At 37.7% G+C, this 22,195-nt stretch overlaps 1 protein-coding gene across 1 annotated transcript; it reads left to right on the plus strand.

The window, feature by feature from the left end:
- Window positions 1–1,236: 1,236 nt before the first annotated feature.
- Window positions 1,237–4,781, plus strand: psmd8 (proteasome 26S subunit, non-ATPase 8). Its single transcript, XM_060877694.1, has 7 exons — window positions 1,237–1,435; window positions 1,745–1,817; window positions 1,901–2,003; window positions 2,737–2,902; window positions 3,894–3,994; window positions 4,090–4,201; window positions 4,365–4,781. Exons 1-7 carry the CDS (start codon window positions 1,325–1,327, stop codon window positions 4,500–4,502), a joined length of 804 nt encoding a protein of 267 aa, XP_060733677.1. The 5' UTR covers window positions 1,237–1,324; the 3' UTR covers window positions 4,503–4,781.
- The last annotated feature ends 17,414 nt before the right edge of the window (window positions 4,782–22,195 follow it).

Genomic DNA, 22,195 nt, shown 5'->3' on the forward strand with positions numbered 1-22,195 from the left:
TTTGAATTTTTAAGGTGAGTAACTGCATCCGTTAACTCACTGAGTGCAATAGGCTTGTCACACAATTCTCTTTGATCTTCATCAATAGACTTAATTTGCAATGAGTTCAGAAAGGCTTCAGCTGTCACCTGTGAGTAATTAGAAGTATATCATTTTTTATAAAAGTCACTACAATACTTAGAGATCATTATATGATCATCGATAATAATCCCATTAATGTTTAATTTAGATATGGTGTTATTCACAAAATTTCTCCTCTCTAAATTGAAAAAGTAATGGGAGTTTTGTTCCCCTTCTTCGATCCATTTTCTTCTTGAACGTATAAAGGCACCTTTCGCCTTTCTCTTATACAATTCGTCTAATTCAGTCATCAACACCGTCATTTCTACTTTCTCCTCCTCTACAATCAGATTTGGATGTTTCTGAGATAACTCTGTTATTCTTGTTATTATTCTTGTTTCTTCTCTTTTTTTTTGTGGCCATCAAAGAACCAAACTTTCTTACATATTTCCCAATTTCATATTTTAAAATTTCCCAATTTGTACTAAAGGCATTCCCCCGCTTTAGCTTTAATCCAAAAACTAGTAATCAAATTTTTAATCTTTTTTTGAATTTCATCATGAAGTAGAAGTGAGTTATTGAGTTTGCAATAAGAGGAAGATATAACATTATTGTTTTTCACATGGAGTTTAACATTAATAAAAATGGCTTTATGATCTGACAAAGGAGTCGGTAAATATATATACCTTAAGTAATTTAAAAATAGAGAAAGGGAACCATTTTGATTTGACGTCACACTGTTAACAGGAAACTGACAAACCGACGAGGAGAAATTTCAAGTCGATGTGTTATTTCGGTGACTTTTTTACCGGTCGTATGTGGGGAATTACAAGTTGCAAATTCGCCTGTAACCGTGGTAGTGAGTAAAGGCAGGCACTTATTTCCAGGGATTTCAGAACAGCGTACAGATATTGCATTATCAGGTAGGTTTGGCCTATTTGATAATCTAACCCTAACCATAACCGTAGTTTTGGTTGTATATTTGTTTTCTAAAATAAATCTGTTTTGTCCTTCGTAGTATGCTGGTTTTTTTTTGTTTTGTTTTGTTTTTCCAAGGCCCCCGGAAACACGCCCACTTTACGTCGTGGTAACGAAACCCCTGGAATTTAGTGAATGCCAGTGAAAAGGTAAAGCTCGAAAAGTTTTTTTTACAGAGATACAGCGCCATCTATGGGTGAAAAACTCGCTACCGTAACAGCATTTTTTCACGACAGTTGCATGCCGTATCAGTGTGCGACCTGACCGTACATTTTGCAGAATCATTATGGCGTCTGTGCTGAAAGAGACTGTTGGGCTGTATGAAACCTTGAAAGCCGAATGGAATAAGAAAAATCCAAATTTAATCAAATGCGGGGAGACATTGAGCAAGCTCAAGGTATTGTTTTTTAACTCTGTGTTGAATGGTAGGCGAATGTAAATGAAGTGAAAATAAACATAGAAATATAGTTGAAGGTATGCTAGCAAGCTAGTTATTACGATTTAGCCTGCCATTTTACTAACATGTAACGTAAATACTGTTTGTCTGTATAATTCTCAATTTATTAAGCCCAATCGATTAGTCTCGTGTGATTGATTGGTTAATTTAATTTACAACTCAAAGAACTAATATGTCCTAAAATCACAAGTAACACAATTACAGATGACATTACATTTGTGTTATTTATCTTGAACGTTTTCATTTTAGATTTCGCTTCTGGAATTGAATTTTTTACCAACCACCGGGAACAAACTTGCTAAACAACAGCTGATTTTAGCCCGTGAGTAATGTTTAGCACAAAAGACATCGCTGAATTTCATGTTTCCTGCATCATTGTGTATGACCCTGTGTTTTGTTTCGCAGGTGATGTACTGGAAATTGGAGCTTTGTGGAGTATCCTAAAGAAAGACATTCCCTCATTTGAACGATACATGGCTCAGCTGAAATGTTATTATTTTGATTACAAGTAATGAATCATTCATAGATCTGAAATTTATTATAGAAAATATCTTCTAGATTATTTAACACTTTTGGTTTAACTTGTCTGTAATTGCCTGTCCAGATATCTTAATTTTTCTATTACTCGGTTTATAATAGCAAACAATAGAAAACTCAGTTCTTACTGTGAGTTCTAAATGGTGCCATATAAATGTTTATCTATATCCACCTGTTATTTGTAGTTTAGCGACCTACTAATTGTGTGATCAAAACCCTTAATGGTGGACATTTGGATGTCTTTATTCTCTTAAACTATGTATGTATATTTAGATTAATAGGCCCACGTCTAAAAATAGGTGACATTATAAGTACTTGTATATTAAGATTATTTCTCTTATATATATGTATATATGTGTGTGTATGTATATGTATATACATTTATTTATTTATTTTATTTATTTATTTGGACTATTTTGCCGTTTATATGGAACTATTTTATATTTTGTTCTGTCACAAAATTAAAGAAAAGTTTTGCATGCTAGATATTTTAAAGGTTATAGTAATGGCTGCACACAAAAAGACAGCTCTAACATTTTTGGAATGTTTGGCTTACTATTAGTCTTATTGCATAAGTATTTAATTTGGTGTTTGTGGAATAGTCATCACTGTAGATAATTTGTATGTTTCTATTTTGACAACCTATTTAAAATGAAAAGGTTTTGTAATGCCTTCTATTCTGTTTACTGTTTTACCTCATTCAGGGATGAGCTATCAGAGTCAGCCTATATCCATCAACTGCTGGGTCTAAATCTGCTATTCCTGCTCTCACAGAACAGAGTGTCTGAGTTTCACACAGAACTGGAGAGGCTGAGTGCTAAAGATATCCAGACCAATGTTTACATCAGGCACCCAGTTTCATTAGAGCAGGTAAATGAAGCATCAACTTTAGTATGATTTTGATGAGTCTATATGCAGGGTAATCTGATAACAGAAAAAAATATAACCGTTTGGTAATAATTATATTAATGTCTTTATTTACATTTAATCTGAAAGCAGTAGAAACTCTCCTATAAGAGGAAGTCTTCAATTTCTAAAGATTTGTCACCTTTATACTACCTCTAAGCATACGTGTTGTCCATGTATTTTTGGCCATTTTAGATGAATATACACAGTTTCAGAATAATTGTTTATAAAGGGGTAACTTATTTGCAATTAAAAGAGTGAAATGTACTTTTGTTAGAGAAAGCTGCCTAGAGTGCATATAGTACCACTATCATTTCTTCTTAAAGAAGGTTATCAATTTCTTTTTAATAGATTTAATCTCAAATCCTACCATGCATATACAGGAATCCTCTAGTGGTAGAGGATTGACTTTTCACTGATTGACTTTTATAGGGAGCTCTCATCTCATCCCACTTGTCATATCATCCTAATTATCAGTATAATTGACTATGTTCACTCGAAATGGGAGAGTTTTACCTGGTGATTTCTGGATTATAGGGTGAATGCTTTTCTGTTTTAGAGTTTTTAAATCACATACATTTTCAGTAAGAAATTCCAGGCAGAGCTTGGATTTTCCAACCATCTGTGAGCTGAATAAAATGCTTTAGGTCCATTTGTATGGCTTTCATGGCCAAAAAAAGACATCAATAATAAGTAACTTCAAGTATTTATTCTTTACACAGTTCACTTGTAAATATGAAGAACAAGTTGTTTGTTTTATTTTACATTTACTTTGGTCTTGAGAACCCCTACTTAGGTTTTGGTCTGTTTTATACCTTTTGATATTTCCCACATTGTCTACAATAGGCAGTGCCTTGAGCAGGATTTTGAGTGAGATTTGTCATTTTTTATTGTGCACAACTGTGCATACACATGTGATAAATGTTAATGTTAAATTATTTTATTTCTGCTGTAGTACTTGATGGAGGGAAGCTACAACAAAGTTTTTCTTGCAAAAGGCAATATTCCTGCTGAGAGTTATACCTTCTTCATAGACATTCTTCTTGACACTATTCGGTATGTATTGCCGACATGCATCCACTGAACTTTATAATGGCATTATTAACCCCTTAACATGTTCACTAAATAATTGACAACTTCTGCTCTTTAAGTGATGAGATTGCTTGTTGCATTGAGAAGGCATATGAGCAGATTAAGTTCAGTGAGGCTACAAGAGTGCTCTTCTTCTCCTCACCAAAAAAGATGACTGAATATGCTAAGAAAGTAAGTATATGCTGCCATATTGCATTATAATTTTTGCTTTTTTTTTTTTAAATTAATCTAATAGGTTTTCCATTTTGAAAAAAAAAAAGGCTTTTTTTGTTCCACTGTCTGTTGGTGCTCGAATTGTGTCCAGTGATTTGTGACTTGTGTTTTCCTTCTATAGAGAGGCTGGACACAGAGCCCTGATGGTTACTATTCTTTCAGCCCACAGCAACAGCGGACAGAGGAAGTAACTATTCCTTCAACGGAATTGGCCCAACAAGTCATTGAATATGCAAGACAGCTTGAGATGATTGTGTAAATTTGTTAAATATGAACCCCTTAACTGCAAATAGCACATTTACTTTAGATGGATTCATTATAATTCAATGTTATTTGATCATTCACAATTTAAACACCAAGAATGTGTTATGTGGAACAGAGGGGTTTCCCAGGACTGGTGCTATTAAGTACACACAATTTATCATTTATTACTCAGTTGTACCTGGGATGAGCTGACGCAAGGGTAACAGACATTTGTTTGTGCTCATTGTAGGGTGAAACGTGTCTTCAATAAAGTTTTTGTGAGACTTTTGCATAACTTTGTCACTGAGGACAGGAAATTAACTATCTTCTACAAGTTGACATTTAATTTTTAGGTTAGGGCATTTTTCACAGTAATATAAACAAATATCAAGGCAACTATAAATCAAATGGGGTTCTGATTAATGTCTGCAAGTTAAATTTCATCGGAAGCCAAAAACTCGTTGACCTAGTCGTTGTAGACCTGAGTGTTTTGTAGCCTAGCAACTGAAAGAGGGATGCTGTGAAAGTTTACAGGTGCTTTTTAATTGGTCATTTTTTTGTACCCATTAATATGGCTGAGCTAAATTTAATCAAATGAGTGCAGCTGTTTTTTTCTGTAATGGTCACAAAGAATTGGGAAATTCTGGAAGAATAAAATAAAATTTACAGAAGTCCATGTATCACCTTTAAGAACTATGAATGCACTTTGCACACATTGGTAAAACATTTATTAGGTAAACACTGATCAAATATATCAAATGATATAGGGTATGCTTTCTTTTATGGTATACTTTCAACTGATGCAATATGGGGCTAGTGAACTTTAAGGTTCAAATGAATGATGTTGATTTCAATATAGTAACACCACAGAAAAAGTTGGTTGAAAAAAAAAAAACAAAAGTAAGATGTTTTGGCGTTACCTTTTCAATCTCCAGATATTGAGCATGTTTGGACTGTACAGACCCCTTTAACTGCGTATTATTTATTTTAGAATTTATTTACAGTGAATTAAAGTGACATTTTTGGCCAAGTAAAAATAATGGCTGGGGGGGCTTGGTTTTTGTTTTTTTCTTGCAATTTCATAAAAAAAAAACTAAAACTTGGCTTTTGGACAAGTAAAAAGACCCTCAGTTCAACTGTGTTAAAGAAACAGCAGTACAACACCAGTAACCTGATAAACCAGTTTTAGCATTAGTGATACTTCTTCATTGCAAATAATTTTGCATATATATATATATATATATATATATATATATATATATATATATATATATATATATATACAGGCGTAATTAATTATCCTTTATTATAGAAGAAGGGAAGCAAATGTTTCACACAAGTAAAATGGGCTGTTCTAAACAATGTTCTAAGGAACAATGTAATTGGATTAAAAAGTTGATTAGAGAGTTAAATACATATAAAGAAGTTGAGCAAATAAGATTCTCAGCTAAAAAAATCTCAGGTCCTTTAAAATGGCAAGTAAATCCTGGCACGTGGAAGAAAACAAGGAACTACTGTTGAAACAGTATTGCCAGAATGGGAAACCCAAAAATTCACAGGAATTGTGGAATGTAGTTCATTCATCCTGGTGTGAAATACCTCTTTCTAGGTGCCAAAAGTTGGTTGAATTGACGCAGCACAGATACGCAGAAATTATTAAAAACAATGCTTATTCAAATAAATATTACAGTGCATCTGGAAAGTATTGTCACTGCTTCACACTTGGGTCCAAATTGTATGTTACAGACTTAGTTTAAAATTGATCAAATTCATTATTTTCCTCACAATTCTACAAACAATACCCCATAACGTGAAAGAAGGTTGTTTAAAATCTTGCAAATATATTAAGAATAAAAAATTACATATACATAAGTATTCACAGCCTTTGCCATTACACTGAAAATTGAGCTCAGGTTTATCCTGTTTCCACTGATTATTCTTGAGACGTTTCTAGAAATTGATTGGAGTCCACCTGTGTTAAATTTAGTTAATTGGATTTGCTTTAGAAAGGCACACGCCTGTCTACATTCAATTAAATTTGATTTGTTTGTTTAGCACTTTTAACAATTCACATTATCTCAAAGCGGCTTTATAGGAGTATAGAAACAGAAGAGAAAAAAGAAATAAATATATAGAAGAAGAAGAAATAAATGAATACATACATCTAAAGTTTATTTAAAATGTAAAATACTATATATCTATCCTTAATGAGAAGGCCGGAGGCGAAAGAGGCAAGGGAAAACTCACAGTGAGATGATATGAGGAAGATACTTTGAGAGGAACCAGGCTCAGAAGGGAACCCATCCTCATTTGGGTGAAAGTTTTGGTGATATTAAGTGGTCAAATTACATAACTTAAGCTATTCTAACTTATTTATTTTAATTCCATTATACTTAGATATGTCCATGCAGATTGTTACCTTAATTTTTTTGAGTATAAGTAACTTATTTCACTTCATTCAGGAGAAATAACACAGCAATTCTAGTTTTATGATGAAACTACACTAAAAAATAAAAAGTTGACAACTTAAAATTTCAAGGCAACTTGCTGAACAGCTTTTTTGAGTTTACTCAACTTTTGAAAAAGTTGTTCACTGAACTAAAATCACTGAGTAAAGTCAAAGGTCTCTTTTTGTTCAGCTAACATAGTTTTGTTAGTTAAATAGACAAAATTCCTTTTTGACACAACTCAATAAATTATGTTATGTGAACTTTTTTCTGTGAGTTCATTAGACAAAGATGTTATGTTCTAGTTTGCATTTACACAGTGTTATACAATAAAAACTAAATGCATGCTTCAAGATTTGTTTATTTTTCTGAACTTTCAAAGAAATACAAACAAGGTCAAAAAATAGTCATACTTCCTAACAGAAAAAAAAAATAAATAAAAAATAAATATAAATGACAGTCAATATAATAAAAATAAAGAAACCCTGGAAAAATGGCAAAATCAATAATAATTAAAAACATAAGTAAAGATAAATGTATCACATTTAACCTTTTAACATCTAACAATTCTCAGCAATAGTACCCTTGGAGAGCAAAAAAAGTGTGCATAAACACCAAAAAACTATAAAATAATTATGACATTAAACAGTATTAAAACATTGAACATATTAACAAATTCACAGTTCAACAATCTTTCACATTTAAACATTAAGATCAACTTCAAAGACTGACACGATTTTAACTTTCACAGCAAGAGTTTTGTTTTAAAGGACTGTACTCTCGCATAGCAGTGAGTGCCCATTTCCAGAAACACCTTCTCAATCACCTCAAAAGTATATTTGAGTTTATTTGGGTATTCAAAATCCAAGGCAAAGACAAGGCCAAACAGGTATGACACAGCAGATGGAAGGTCTGAAATGTCCATCAGAACAATTGCCTCCTCCATAACAACAGCAAAGTTTGAAAAGATCGGCGATGCCATTTTTATCCCTCTGGTCTGTCTGTCTGCTGGAGATGTGTCCTAATGAAACAACAAATACATCATTAATCAGCTGATCTCAGTTTTGTACCTTTCTAAAAAAAAATAAAAAACAGCCACAGATCCATTCACATGCAGTAAAATACACGTTCACACCTTTAGACAACGTAGCATCTGTAATTCACACATTTTTTGCATTGTGAGAGACACCAGATCTGAAGGAAAGACTTTTTGGCTTAGCTGGGACACAAACAAGAGACCTTCTTGATGCGGGGAGACAGTGTTTCCCAATGAGCCACAAACACATTGAAAAGACGTCTTCTGTCTAAGGTTATGTGCCAGTACGTTGTCAGTTTTTATATCTGCAGAAGAATTAATGAAACATACTCACCAGACATTTTCTGAAAAGTGCAGAAGGATCTTTACGGAGAAACAAAGGGAGACCTTCCAGAACTGCTTGCTTTCGATGATTCACAATATTTGAGGTCTGATAAATGGGTAACACAAAAATTGATAAAAAGATCTTTGTAGCAATGGGTTAGCAGTGTGTAATTTAGCATTTACTTTCATCAGCCCATGTTCACTTGAAAAATACACAATAATTTTCCCATCTGCAAACACAAAGGGGCTCTGATAAATCGTACAGTTTAGAGGTAACACATGGTTGTCATTAACCTTACCTGTTGATCAAGCCTGTTAAGAAGATCTTCCATCTCTTTTCCAAAAGTCCCCTGTCTTGCTCTCTACAACTTCAGAAGTTGTGGTGATGTTTTTGTAACGATGATCTGAATGTATCAAGGAGATCCACATTGGTAATGCGTTTGAACTCAACCAATCTGATGAGACAAAAAAAGGTTTTAGCAATAAAACAATTAACAAACATAAAAACATAATCTCCCCCTCCTCTTTTTTTATACTTTATTGATGAGAATAAAGTATTCTCATCATTTTATAATATTAATGTTGAACCACTGTAGTCATGCTGACCATTTTATAGATGTCTTTTAATATCCTTCTGGACCACAAAAGATGCAATGTCATTGCTGCTTATGTGTGGATCAGACAGATACCCTTGGATTAAAAAAACATCTTAATTTGTATTTGGAGTACAAACGAAGGCCTTACAGGTTTAGGATGACACACTTAAATACAACATTTAATTCTACTTAAAATCAATTGTTTAACAGTTATAGTTATAAGACTGCACGAGGGAATAATTAATGACAGAAATTTCATTTTTGAGTGAACTAACACCATGTCTACACTGAACACGGCAACACCACGACAAAAGACATTAAAACCATTAAGAACAAGACATTGGAGCTTCGCGTCACATCCGCTCATTTTAATGGATTCATAAAGATACTTATTTTAAACGATGAAGTTTGAGAAGATAAAGTTTGAGTCGCCTGAGATAGGCACAGGCTCCCCGTGACCCGAGAAGTTCGGATAAGCGGTAGAAGATGAATGAATATTTATTGGACATTTTCTGTTATGTAATAAACAACACGATTACATTCTGAGTTAAGTCTATGTGACAAATCGCACATAAGTTACAATAACTGTGTTGAATATAGCCCGGATTTGAAAAGATTTTTGCAAGATATAAAACCGGGATTGAGACATATTTTCTCCATGATTAGATCTTTCATAAAAACACGCTTTAAAATAAGCTTGCCCAGTGACATTACATTACTTAACTTCAGTTTCAAAACACACAGGAAAAAGATACTTACTTTAAGCGATGAAGTTTTTCGTGATCTCTGAAAACTGACCATCAAAATGGCGCTATCATTCCACCTGAGCTCAACCATCCACATCCACCAAACCAACTTGTGTGCTTGTAAACTTGCATGTGTATATCCAATCAACAGTTAAAATTAAGTTGGTTAAACAATTTTTGAACCAACTGATTCCCACTTGTTAAGTCAACTTTTTTTAGTTTTTTTGTCCAGTTAACTAATAAAAAATAGTTATTTAAACTTTTTGCGAGTTGGATTTTTTACAGTGTAGTTTATTATAAAACCAATGCCAACTTATGTACAAAAAGATTTTAACAATGCTTTAACAAAAAGATAATTATCCAGGACTAAAGTATTTTTCAAGTAAAGTCAAGTAAAGAATGAAGTATTCTTTCTAGTAACATGGTAGGTACATATCAGAAAAAAATTAAATAAAATAATAATAAATCAGAGGGAACGTGAAAAATTAATTCCAACAACAGACACAATTGCCAGATTATTGGGTCCACCTAGCTGAAACTAAAAGTTTTCTTCCTTTTTATATATTATTGAAAATTATAAAATTTTACCTTCATCACATAAACTACAGCCCCCATAAAGTCTCAAACAAATACAACACTGTAACCTTCATGTAAAAGATTGTCAAAATTACAGCTGCTGTACATGAATGCACAACAAAACATTTACATGAAACATTTCAGGAAGACAACAGTTATTTTTTAAAGACATTACCTTCGGGCTAGCTTTCAGACCATCCAGCTCAAGAATTATTTTCTGAAACACCTCAAAAGTATTTTTAGGTCCTTTGTGTAGCTGAGGTTGAGAGCATATATCAGCCCCATTAGCAGGGCACAGGCTCTGGATACATCCAGGTCTTGCAGGACTTCCGATCCCTCAATAATAATACTGGCGCTGGCTGGGTCAAAATTTGTGGCACCACATCATCCTAAGTAGATCAAAATCAATGTCAGTGTTTTAAGTCATATTTAAAAATGAGTAATACAAAGTACAATGTATCTGAGTGTAAGTGTCTGATTTACATACCAAGTACTCTTTAAAGAGATCTTCCTCCTTTTCTCCAAGATATACTATTAAGGAATGTATAGCAGTATCTCTCCTCCTTTCCACAGATTCATCCTGTAAAGAAACAGGACATTAATGGACACAGGAGTTAAATCTTAGGAGTTACAATTTACTACACATGAAAAATTGCAAACTTATAGAAATGTGTCAGCTGCCTAACCATCAAACATAATGCAGCAGATTGTATATGAAAGAAAAATAAAAACTTTAATGTTGTAATGGCAAATTTACAAAAAGCTCAAGGTTTACAAGGTCACATGGCTCAACTGTGAAAACGTAAGCGTCAGAACAGCAGATAAAAATGGGACGCACAGACATTGTCATGTTAGGTAGTGTGCTTAAATTAACTTGGTTATTATTTAACTATTTAACTTGTTAGAGGTGTATGTATATATGTGTGTATGTATGTATGTAGGTATGTATGTATGAACATATGTACTGTATGTATGTAGCTATGTATGTACTGTATGTATGTATGTATGTATGTATGTATGTATATACAGTATGTGTATGTAGGTATGCGTATGTATGTATGTGTGTGTGTATGTATGTATGTATGTATGTGTATATGTATGTATGTATGTATATGTGTGTGTGTGTATGTATGTATGTATGTATGTAAGTCTTAATCAACCCAGTGTAAATTTTTAAATTCGGACGACACTAAACATGTTCGATGTCAATTAACATCATTCAGCTGCCACTGTAAAACAAAACATAAAGTCTATTTTGAACACACTAGCTAGCTAAATTTCTGTTAACTTTAGAATCGATGAATTAGCTTAGGTCAAATGGTCTTTTCAGTTTAATGTGTGACAACAATGATTTCCTTAAGTAAAGTTGGCCGCATATTCATTTTTTTTCATATTTAGGTTCATATGTATTTTGTCCACCGAAGAGGAAAGCTGATTTTGAGGGAAAATGCGGTTGTAGCTGCCTCTCTACATTACTACGATAGAAAAGAGGTGATATTTGTGTAGTAACAGCGTTTAGCTCAGGAGTTATAGACTCGGGAAACTCCAATCTGTGAATATGCGACCAACTTTACTTAAGTCAACGATTTTTTGTGTAAACAGTTGGTAGCTGCTGAGATTAAAACAAAGCAAAAATATTAACTTACCTATATAGCTGGCTCGATTCTCCTGTTTCTCCGGCTCCTAGTAGTCCTGCTCTGGCAGCAAAACACGTCCGGGCAAATTCCGCCTTTACTCAGCTTTTAAAGGATGCTCACTAAATATAAAGTATATATAAAGTTTCACTAACTTAATATTTTTCTGTTGTTACATGAAGTTTTTTTTCAAAATCGATATATAATTAAGACACTATTCTTTATTTTAATTTTGAAAGACTTAAAGTCAACTCACCAATACAAGTACATATTACAAACTTAATTTTTTTATGCTGAAAATGTTGTTTATTTTAAGTTTTACAAACTAACCCCATGAATCATTTTTAGAGTGTGGTCTCTCAACGCAATTGACACCATCTTCTCGACGAGAAGCTTGGGTCCGGGGGAACCTGACTGTCCTGCCGGAACGTTCGCAGCTGGCTATACGATGGACGCGTGGGAGAAGTGGCGAGTCGTGTGTCTGGCACCACTTTCCGTGGAGGACATTGAAGATATCTACCTATTCGGAACCATGATAACAGGAGTTCTGCTGATTGGATTAGGCATTGCCCTGGTTTATCGAGAGAATCAGAAAACGGTAACAGCTGTCCAAAACCTCCCAAGGCTGCCCGTCATGATTGATGCAGTGGGCAGAGCAGTCAGCACTGAGGCTGGGACTAATAACCGCAATATGGATAACATCATGGAGAAGCTCACTGCTTTGGAAAGGAAAATGGATCGATAAGGAGACCAGAATGGACTAAGAGAGTAGCCGTGTAAATTGGAATGCGTCTACTCGCCCCCAGATAAAACAATCCCAATGTTATCTGCTTTCGGCTCCCCTCAACCAGCACTGGCCTCGGCCAAGGCCACTGTTGGAACAACAACTCCCCCGGAAGAGCACTGCAGCGAGACTCTCTTGCGTTCCTCCTCCCACTTCCACAGACACCTGCTGATTGTTGACTCTCTCTGGGACCTAATCAAGGTTTGCTGTGTATCGCTATGACAATCTTGCAGACTGAGGTACCAAGATTTGCCAGGAGATTGATCTCCAGGCCTACACTTTTACTTACATACACACACACACACGCACATATATAAAGATATGCATTCACACCCCACCCCCCATCCCACGCCTTCGCCGCTTTGTACCGCCAGTCTGACAAGCGGGTCTGAGACCAGCGCCGAGAATGGCAGCAGGTCCGGATGGCTGCTTGCCTGTGCTGGATTACTTCCACCCCCAACTCCCCTCCCCTGTTGCAAGTCGTGTCTTTATATGGCGTACTGATTATGTGCTTATGTTGCTGAGGTGTTTTTTCCTGTTCCCACACTGTACTCCCCATAGGAGCATAGTCTGGGGGTTGTTGTTTTTTTTCTCCTCTCTTCCCTTATGTTATTCTGTATTTCTTTTCAATACCCTGTCTTCCTGTCCTGTCCTAACCCTAACCATTGTCATATTGTATGTATTGTATGTATGGACAGGTTGATGGCTAATTTCACGGTACCTGTGACCAGTGACAAAGGCTACTACTAATGTCATAATAGTAGTATAATACTGAGAGCTCCTGAGGAACTAATGGGTCAGTGCACCATGGACCCAACACTAATTCCTTGTCAAAATCTTCAACTTATTGCTGATGAAGACCAGAAGATACATTTAACTGATGCAACACTGGTTCAAAAAAGGCATGACAGGGGCGGCCCCATCGCCAACAATCCCATGACTTTCTGGCTGATCATGCAGATCAATCCCCGGCAGGGTGACCACCAGGCGACGAGACTCCAACCAGGGGTAGATAGTCAGGATTGACGAAGTAGCTCCGTAAAAAGAGACTAGGAGCCCGTAACACTGGGAGCATGGGAGTGGCATATATAGCTCAACAATGAGAGAGAGAGAGAGAGAGAGAGAGAGAGAGAGAAGAAAATCTTTGGGTATGATTGTAATCAGGAGATGGACAATGTAAAGTGCAGACAGGGACTCTGGCAAGACTAGCTATGACAGGATAACTAAAAGCCTAGAGCCAGAAGGTGACACAAACATGATGGCTTCCTGGGATTTAAAGCGTCCCAAAACTGCACAGTCTGCAAACCTGAGCGACTTGCGAGGGTGGTATCCAGACATCCCAGTTCACCAAACACTCTATGCCCATGAACCCTCCAGATCTGCTCCTTTTCCTAAGAAAAGCTATTCATAAAAAGCTAGACTAAACAAATATATTTTTAGCCTGGACTAAACTCTGAGGCTGTGTCTGAGTCCTGAACACTAATTGGAGGGCTGGTCAATAATTGTGGGGTTCTGTAAGAAAAAGCTCTGCCCCTTGCTGTAGCCCTTTTTACTTGAGGTGTTACCAAATAGCCTGCAACTTTCGATCAAAGTAGGCATGATGGCTCATAAAAAAATAAAAGACCACTCAAGTACTGTGGCTTGTAATCATTAAGTGCTTTATAGATTAGTAATAGTATTTTATAATCAATATGAAATTTAACTGGGAACCAATGCAATGAGGATAAGATAGGGGTGATGTGTTCATATCTTCTGGTTTTAGTTAGGACTCTAGCTGCTGTGTTCTGGACTAACTGGAGCTTGTTAATGCTCCTACTGAAACATCCAGACAGTACAGCATTACAATAACCCAACCTAGAGGTAACAAATGCATGAACTAATGTTTCTGCAATGACAACATATTTCTTATCTTAGCAATATTTCTGAGATGAAAGAAGCCTACCCTTGTGATATTACTTATGTGAGCTTCAAATGAGAGACCAGTATCAAAAATCATACCAAGATCTTTTACTGCTGCACATGATGAAATAAAAAGACCATCCAGTGTTCTTTTGTAATCAGAAAACTTACTTCTAGCTGCCTGTGGTCCTAGTACAAGAACCTCTGTCTTGTCAGAGTTAAGCACAAGGAAGTTAGTAAGCATCCCTGTCTGATGTCCTTCATACAATCTTCAATCTTATTAAGCTGGTGACTCACATCTGACTTAGCTGAAATATATAGATGCATGACATCAGCAAATGTGGAAGCTAATACAATGATTAGAAATAATTGCATCAAGGGGTAGCATATATAGGGAGAAAAGCAATGAGCCTAAAACAGAACCTTGCAGAACACTGAACATTACCTTAGTTTGTATAGAGTAGTCACCATTTAGTTCTATGAACTGATAGTGATTCATTAAATAAGACCTGAACCAGGAGACAGCTGTCCCTTTAACACCAACAACATGTTCTAGTCCAGAGGTATTCCACTAAAATTTAAAGAGGTCCAATAAGAGAACATTTCTTGAAGCAAAGGTCCGGAAGATCATAATGGCTAACTAGTTAGTGTGATATATATTTAAGTAGCCTAGTAGTTGTATCAACATCTGCAAGCAATCAATACCTGACTGTCAAATCAAATAAATTCAGTACAATTCAAAAACCTTTTGACAATATTTATTGTCACGTAACATAGAACTGAACATATGTATGATTGTAGATATGTATAACGAAACAAGAACAAAATAAGAGAACTGTGTATGTTTAAATAAAGTGCTTAACTTTCCCTTTTATATCTGAGTGAGAGAACTGAGCTCTAGCTTGGCTTGGGTTAGGGTTAAACCTGGGCTTGAATGGAGTCAGGGCCGCTCTCATACACATGTGGAGGTGCTCATTAGTGAGCCTGGAACCATATTTAGTTTGGATTATGTTCATTGTAGAGAAAGCTGCCTCACAGTTGTATGTAGAGCCAAACATGGTCAGGATGTATAGGGCTACTTTCCTCAGACCAGAAAGCTGTCTCAGGGATTTGAGTTGTTTCAGATTTGAGTGGATATGTTTGTTCAAAACCTTTATATTTTGTCTCATAATGGCGTTTCACATTGCCACTTTCACAATTTCACGTTTCACAAATCAGTCTCCGTTTCACTCGTCTGTTTCTCTCCCTTTCCCCGTTTCACTCATCTGTTTCTCTCCCTTTCTCCATCTCACTCGTCTGTTTCTCTCCTTTTTTTTCTACATGTATCGCTATCTTTCTTTCATGTGTAACTATACTTTAATTCTCTCTCATCTGTCTTGCGCTGTTGAGTCGCAGTGTTTACTTGTTTACTTGATTGGTCTGTGCGTTTACACTACCACTACCGTAAAGACTGCAAAAGCTGCGCTGGTTAAAATAGAAGGGATTCGTCAAGTTTTAAATCATAACCTTTTGTTTTGGCTGTAGGTCCGGGTCCGGATTGGACAGCTTCTGGGTCCGTTTGTAAGTATTTCTCTATCTCACATTGTAAAATAAGCGTCTAGTACTGTTTTGATATATTCTACCATACCTTAATTCTCACTCTTGGTTGACTGCAAATATGTGCCTCAAACCCATGTTTGTACTCAATTCCTACTGTCGCAGACGCTCTCGTCCACAGAGCAGAGGTCACAATCCCAGTAACCTCAGCTACCCTCCTCTGTTGTGTAAGTCTCAAACAGTGGTGGTAGGTGGGCTCTGGAATTGCCAGTCTGCTGTAAAGAAAGCTGATTTTATCTCTGCTTTAACTTCCAATTACTTTTTGATTTTTTGATTTTCTTGCGCTAACAGAAACCTGGAAATCCCCACAGAACACTGCTACACCAGCTGCTTTATCCTCTGCCTATGCTTTCTCTCACTCACCACGAGAAACAGGCAGGGGTGGTGGTACAGGTTTATTGTTGTCAAAGTAAAGGTGCTTTACACCTCTACTTTTGTCTCATTTAGCCATCTCCTCTTTTGAATTCCATGCCATTTCTGTTACCTCTCCAATCAATCTTGTTATCATTGTTGTTTACTGCCCTCCTGGTCCCCTAGGAGACTTCCTGGAAGAAATGAACACACTGCTTAGTGCTTTCCCTTCCGATAGCTCCCCTCTGACGGTGCTTGGTGACTTCAACCTGTCCTCTGATAAGCTTTAATCTTCTTCCCTCCTGACTCTTCTTGACTCATTCGCCCTGCCACTCAGCAGCTACATCCCCACACATAAAGGAGGCAATGTCCTGGAATGTTCCTCTCATCTCTTTCCTCAACTATGGACTTCCTCTCCCCTATGTTCACTAAACCCAAGAAAACTTGTTGTTCTGCTCCTTGGCTTTCAGATGTGCTGCGCAACAATTGAAGAGAGCTAAGATCATCAGAGAGAAAGTGGAAGAAATCACAACTTGATGCAGATCTTGATTCTTACCGAACACTCCTGGCCAAGTTCTCCTCAGATGTGACTTCTGCCAAGATTTCATTCTACAAGGAAAAGCTTGAAGCTTCCTCACATGACCCTCGGAAATTCCACAACATCATCTCTTCTCTGCTCAACCCCCCGGCTCCTCCTTCTTCATCCTCCCTGACTGCAGAAGACTTTGCTTCTTTCTTTCTCAAGGAGAAGATTGAGGAAATCTGCCGGACCTTCACTTCAGCCCAGAGTGCACTTACATCTCAGAGTATGGATTCCCCTACACCTTCGTTATCACATTTCTCAACTTTAGCAGCAGAAGAGATTTTACAACTCATCCAGTCTTGCAATCCTACCACCTGCCCATTGGATCCACTCCCTTCCACTATGCTCCAGACCATCTCGCAAGACCTTCTGCCCTTCATTACCACAATCATCAATAGATCAATAGCATCTGGTCAGGTACCAACTACTTTCAAGAGAGCAAGGGTTATTCCCATCCTAAAGAAACCTGCTCTGGATCCATCAGTGACATCAGTAACTACAGACTGGTATCACTCTCGTTTCTTTCAAAAATTCTTGAATGCATTGTCTATAATCAACTGTCTGTCTATCTCTCACAGAACAACCTCCAAGATCCCAACCAGTCTGGCTTAAAAGCAGCTCATTCCACAGAGACAGCCCTTCTGGATGTCACTGAGAAACTACATGCTGCCAGATCAGCCAAACTTCCATGAAGTGTGGAAGGTCTGCGAGATGGTCTGGAGCATAGTGGAAGGGAGTGGATCCAATGGGCAGGTGGTAGGATTGCAAGACTGTAGTTGGTTGGCATTCACCTGTCTTGGATCAAGCATGTTCTTTACCCACCCGCTCTAGTTGGTAGATATCTTATTACTGGGCTAACGAGTGGATAGTAATTAGATAGACCAAACTGGAGAGAAAACAGAGGCATGATATTGGAACCATCACATTTGTTTAAAAGTCCATCCATGTAAAAGTCATAACAAACAATTTTAAAACAAATTGGCACTGCATGAGTGGCAGCCTGTTGCAGCAGCTCCCGTCTTGGTTTGAACCCATTTTTACTTATTTTTGTAGTTTTTCACATGTGTTGATGTGAACTGCAAAATTGGACAAGTTACAGAGTTTCTTCTGCTTTTTCTACTTTTTTGGACTTTGTTTACAGACGTATCTGGGAACTCTGTTCACAGCCGTGAGTCTATTGTTTACACAAGGGATCAGCTGTTAGAATTTAGCAACACAGTGGTGATACTCCAGGAAAAAACAGATATTCCCTGCAAGCTAAGGAGAAGATTGGGGAACCGAGCTGTGCTCTGTGTCGGGCCAAAAGGCGATGTTACAGACCAGCTCTCCTGTCTATTCTCATATGGAATTTGAGATTTCTACCTAACAAGATGGACAAGCTAGCGGCTCTTACCCGGCATCAGAGGGAATTCTGATAGTGTAGCATTATTCTGGTAATGGAATCATGGCTAATGATGCTAACCCCAGATATGACCATGGATGGATTTTAACTATTGTGCAGGGACAGATCAATGGAGGGAAAGGGAGGAGGGCTGGCAGTATTTGTGAATAATATATGGTATAAACCTTTTCACATTACTATTAAAGAGAAAATCTGCTGTAAGGACATTGAGCTGCTGGCTGCTAGCATGAGACCATACTATCTACACAGAGAATTCTCATGCCCTTCTCATTATCTCTGGAGATTTTAATCATGGCCCCCATCCTCCACTCTGCCCGCATTCACCCAGTATTTATCATGTTACACTAGAGATAATAAAACACTAGACTTATTTTCTGGCAACTTCAAGGAGGCTTATCACACTCTGGATCATCTCCTACCTGTGTACAAATCCCTTGTGTGCAGGTAACTGGCTGTCTTTCGCACAGTGAGGACATGGCCTGATCTTGGTCATGGTCTTGATACAACTGTGTCGGAGGAATTGTGCAATCCACATGGGGAGGACATTGACAATTTAACAGACTATATGTATAACATATTATATCAACTTCTGTGTAGAACGTACTGCACCCATCAGGACTGTACAGTGTTTTCTCACAAACAAGCCACGGATTAACCCTGAAAGTCTCTCCTAAGAGAAAAGAAGAGGGTTTTTAAATCAGGAAACAAGAAGGAGCTGAAAACTGTACAGAGAGAACTTAGAAAGAAGATCAAGGAAGGAAAAGAAGGCTATAGGTGGAAGATGGAGGCTCATCTGTAGCAGAACAATGTCAGTGGTGACCTGAAGTGGGTGAATGATCTGAATCCATTCATTAACAGATTTGATCAGCAATGACTTCACATCTGATGAAGACATTGGAGAGGCTGGTGCATACTCATCTCCGACCTCTGGTGCACCCATTAATGGATCTACTTCAGTTTACCTACCAGTCTGGCATTGGAGTGGAGGACACTGTCATCTTCTTCCTTAATAGGGCTTTTTCACACCTGGAAAAGTCATATTTTTTGATATCTCTAGTGCTTTTAACACCATCCAACCTGTGCTCCTAAGGGATAAGATGGATTTACATAGGAGTGGATTATTAATTATTATTAGTAAATTATAATGGATTACCTAAGAAACTGACCACAGTAGGAGAGGACAGGTGAGTGAAAGTGAAAGTGAAGTACGGCTAAGTATGGTGATCCATATTCAGAATTTGTTCTCTGTGTTTAACCCATCCAAAGTGCACACACACAGCAGTGAAAACACACACACCATGAACACACACCCGGAGCAGTGGGAAGCCATTTATGCTGCGGTGCCTGGGGAGCAGTTGGGGGGTTAGGTGCCTTGCTCAAGGGCACCTCAGTCATGGCCGGCCCGAGACTCGAATTCACAACCTTAGGGTTAGGAGTCAGACTCTCTAACCATTAGGCCACGACTTCCCATGACTTCCCACGATTTCCCACGACTGTGAATCTGAAATGGTTGTCTGCAGCACTGGAGCCCCGCAGGGAATGGTCATGGCTCTGTTCCTCTTCACTGTCTACACTGCAAACTTTATGTTCTGCTCAGCAACCTGTCACATGCTTAAGTTTTCTTGTCACATGCTGAAGTTTCCTGATCATGGAGGATGATGACAGGGAGAACAGAAGACTGATCCAGAACTATGTTGACTGGTGCCAATAGAGCTGGTGGTGGATTTCCTTAGGCACAAACACACTTCACTATCACCAGTGAACATTCAGGGAAAGGATAGTGGTCTCCTATAAATACCTAGGTGTTCATCTGAACAGCAAACTGGACTGGACAGATGCAATTTATAAAAAAGGGCAGAGCAGTCTTTTTCTGCTGAGGAGTCTAAGGCACTATTGAGTGCAGGAAGCACTACTTTTTTGACTCTGTGGTGGCCTCAGCCATCTGCTATGGAGTGGTCTGCTGGTGTAGCAGCATCTCTACTGCAGACAGGAATAGACTAGACAAGCTGATAAAGAAGGCCAGCTCAGTCCTGGGGATTCCCCTAGACACTGTAAAGGAGGTGGGAAATAGGATAATGGTAGCTAAGCTATAATCATTGATGAAGAATGACTCTTACTGTATGAAACAGGTTAATCTTTGAGCAGCTCCTTTAGTGACAGTTACATCCTAAGTATCTTAACAAGCAATAACAAAAAATTTTTTTGTTGCTATTAGACTGTATAATCAGGAGCTGCTCTCAGTGAACCAGTCTCCATAATGTATACTGTTATTACGGTTCAATAGTATAAACTGTATAAACTGTTCAATAATTACAATAATTGGTGGTTGTTTGTTGCGTTCTGATAGTTGGATTATTGTGGTTTTGTGATTGTTCTGGTATTGACTTCTGTCTGTTTTTGACTCCGAGCTTGGTTTACCCTTGGATTTGTTGCTGTGTTACACATTATATATATACCTATATCTCACTGTAAAATTGTTCACTGTCTCACTGGCAGGAGGGGTGTGGCTGCCTCTTTTCTTTGGGAGTGGGTTCCTTTTTCCCCGTGTGTTTTGGTAGGGAGTTAGATGGACTTTTCTTTGCTTTAAGGTAAGTATAGTTATTTAACTATTAGACCTTTTTGTTTATTATTTTGGCCTTGGCCCACCTTGAAGTAATGCCAATATACTCTCATCTGTAAATAATACACAAATACACTTACCGAGAAATTCTACTGTGTGTTGTTTCTTTTGGTAATTTATAAAGGTATCTAATGACTGAATCCTGAGCTATAACTCTGTGCAGCCCAACCCTAGACTGGGTTGTAACAGATTTGGGGGCTCATCCGGGATATCTTTATATTCAGTGTATAGTGTGTGGTTATATTGTGTCTGTGTGATCATGGCATTTGATTTAATCACGTTTACGCTGTGTCCTTTGTTGGAAGCTTTTGATAGATGGAGGAAAGATGATCTGCTCCTCATTGCTGATTTTTTCAATGTGTCAGTTTGCCGGACAGCTAGCAAAAAGGTAGTCAAAGCGGAACTATATGAGGCACTTGTGGCTCAACAGGTTCTACCTGAGTGGGAAGCACTTCTGGGAAGCACCGCACTGCCTACCCATCCTCTCCAGCTTCCCAGCAGAGCGGAGGAGGCTGAGGTAAATCTGGCACAGGCTCAAGCCGGTGTAATAGATCCAGGTTGGCAGCTCACTCTAAAGGAGCTTGAAGTGGAGATTAAGAGGCAAGAGTACAAAACGCAGCTCTTGAGAGTTCGTGAACGGGAGTTGGATATCGAAGGGAAAAAGCTCGACTTGGCAGCTCAGTGGCAGAACCCGGTGCCGCTGCCACGGAAGTTCAGTTCCTCAACACCAACCTCCCCGTCTTCCATTGCCTCTGAATTCTCCAAGCCACCACCTGCTCCAGCCGAGTCCTCATCAGTAAGTCTGTTTGCCTTTGATGCTAGCCGACATATTGGTTTAGTGCCCGTGTTCTGTGAAAATGAAGTTGATACCCACTTTGCAGTTTTTGAGAGAATAGCCACTATGTTGAACTGGCCAGAAAGTTTATGGACATTGTTGCTACAATGTAAACTGTCAGGTAAGGCACAGGAAGCGTGTTCTGCCCTCACTCTTGAGCAGAGTTTGAATTATGACACCGTTAAAGCTACAGTGCTCCGTGCATATGAGCATGTGCCGAAAGCCTACAGACAAAACATAGGACTTTTTTAGGACTTAACACTTAGGACTTTCTTAGGAC

The sequence above is a fragment of the Tachysurus vachellii genome, chromosome 9 (genome assembly GCF_030014155.1).
Source record: "Tachysurus vachellii isolate PV-2020 chromosome 9, HZAU_Pvac_v1, whole genome shotgun sequence".
NCBI lineage: Eukaryota > Metazoa > Chordata > Actinopteri > Siluriformes > Bagridae > Tachysurus > Tachysurus vachellii.

Excerpts from the sequence above, each read along its gene's own strand:
- psmd8 (XM_060877694.1), top strand. The coding sequence starts at position 1,325 with ATGGCGTCTGTGCTGAAAGAGACTGTTGGGCTGTATGAAACCTTGAAA. Across the intron at positions 1,436-1,744 it reads AGACATTGAGCAAGCTCAAG|ATTTCGCTTCTGGAATTGAA; the intron begins GTATTGTTTTTT and ends TTTTCATTTTAG. Across the intron at positions 3,995-4,089 it reads ATTCTTCTTGACACTATTCG|TGATGAGATTGCTTGTTGCA; the intron begins GTATGTATTGCC and ends CTGCTCTTTAAG.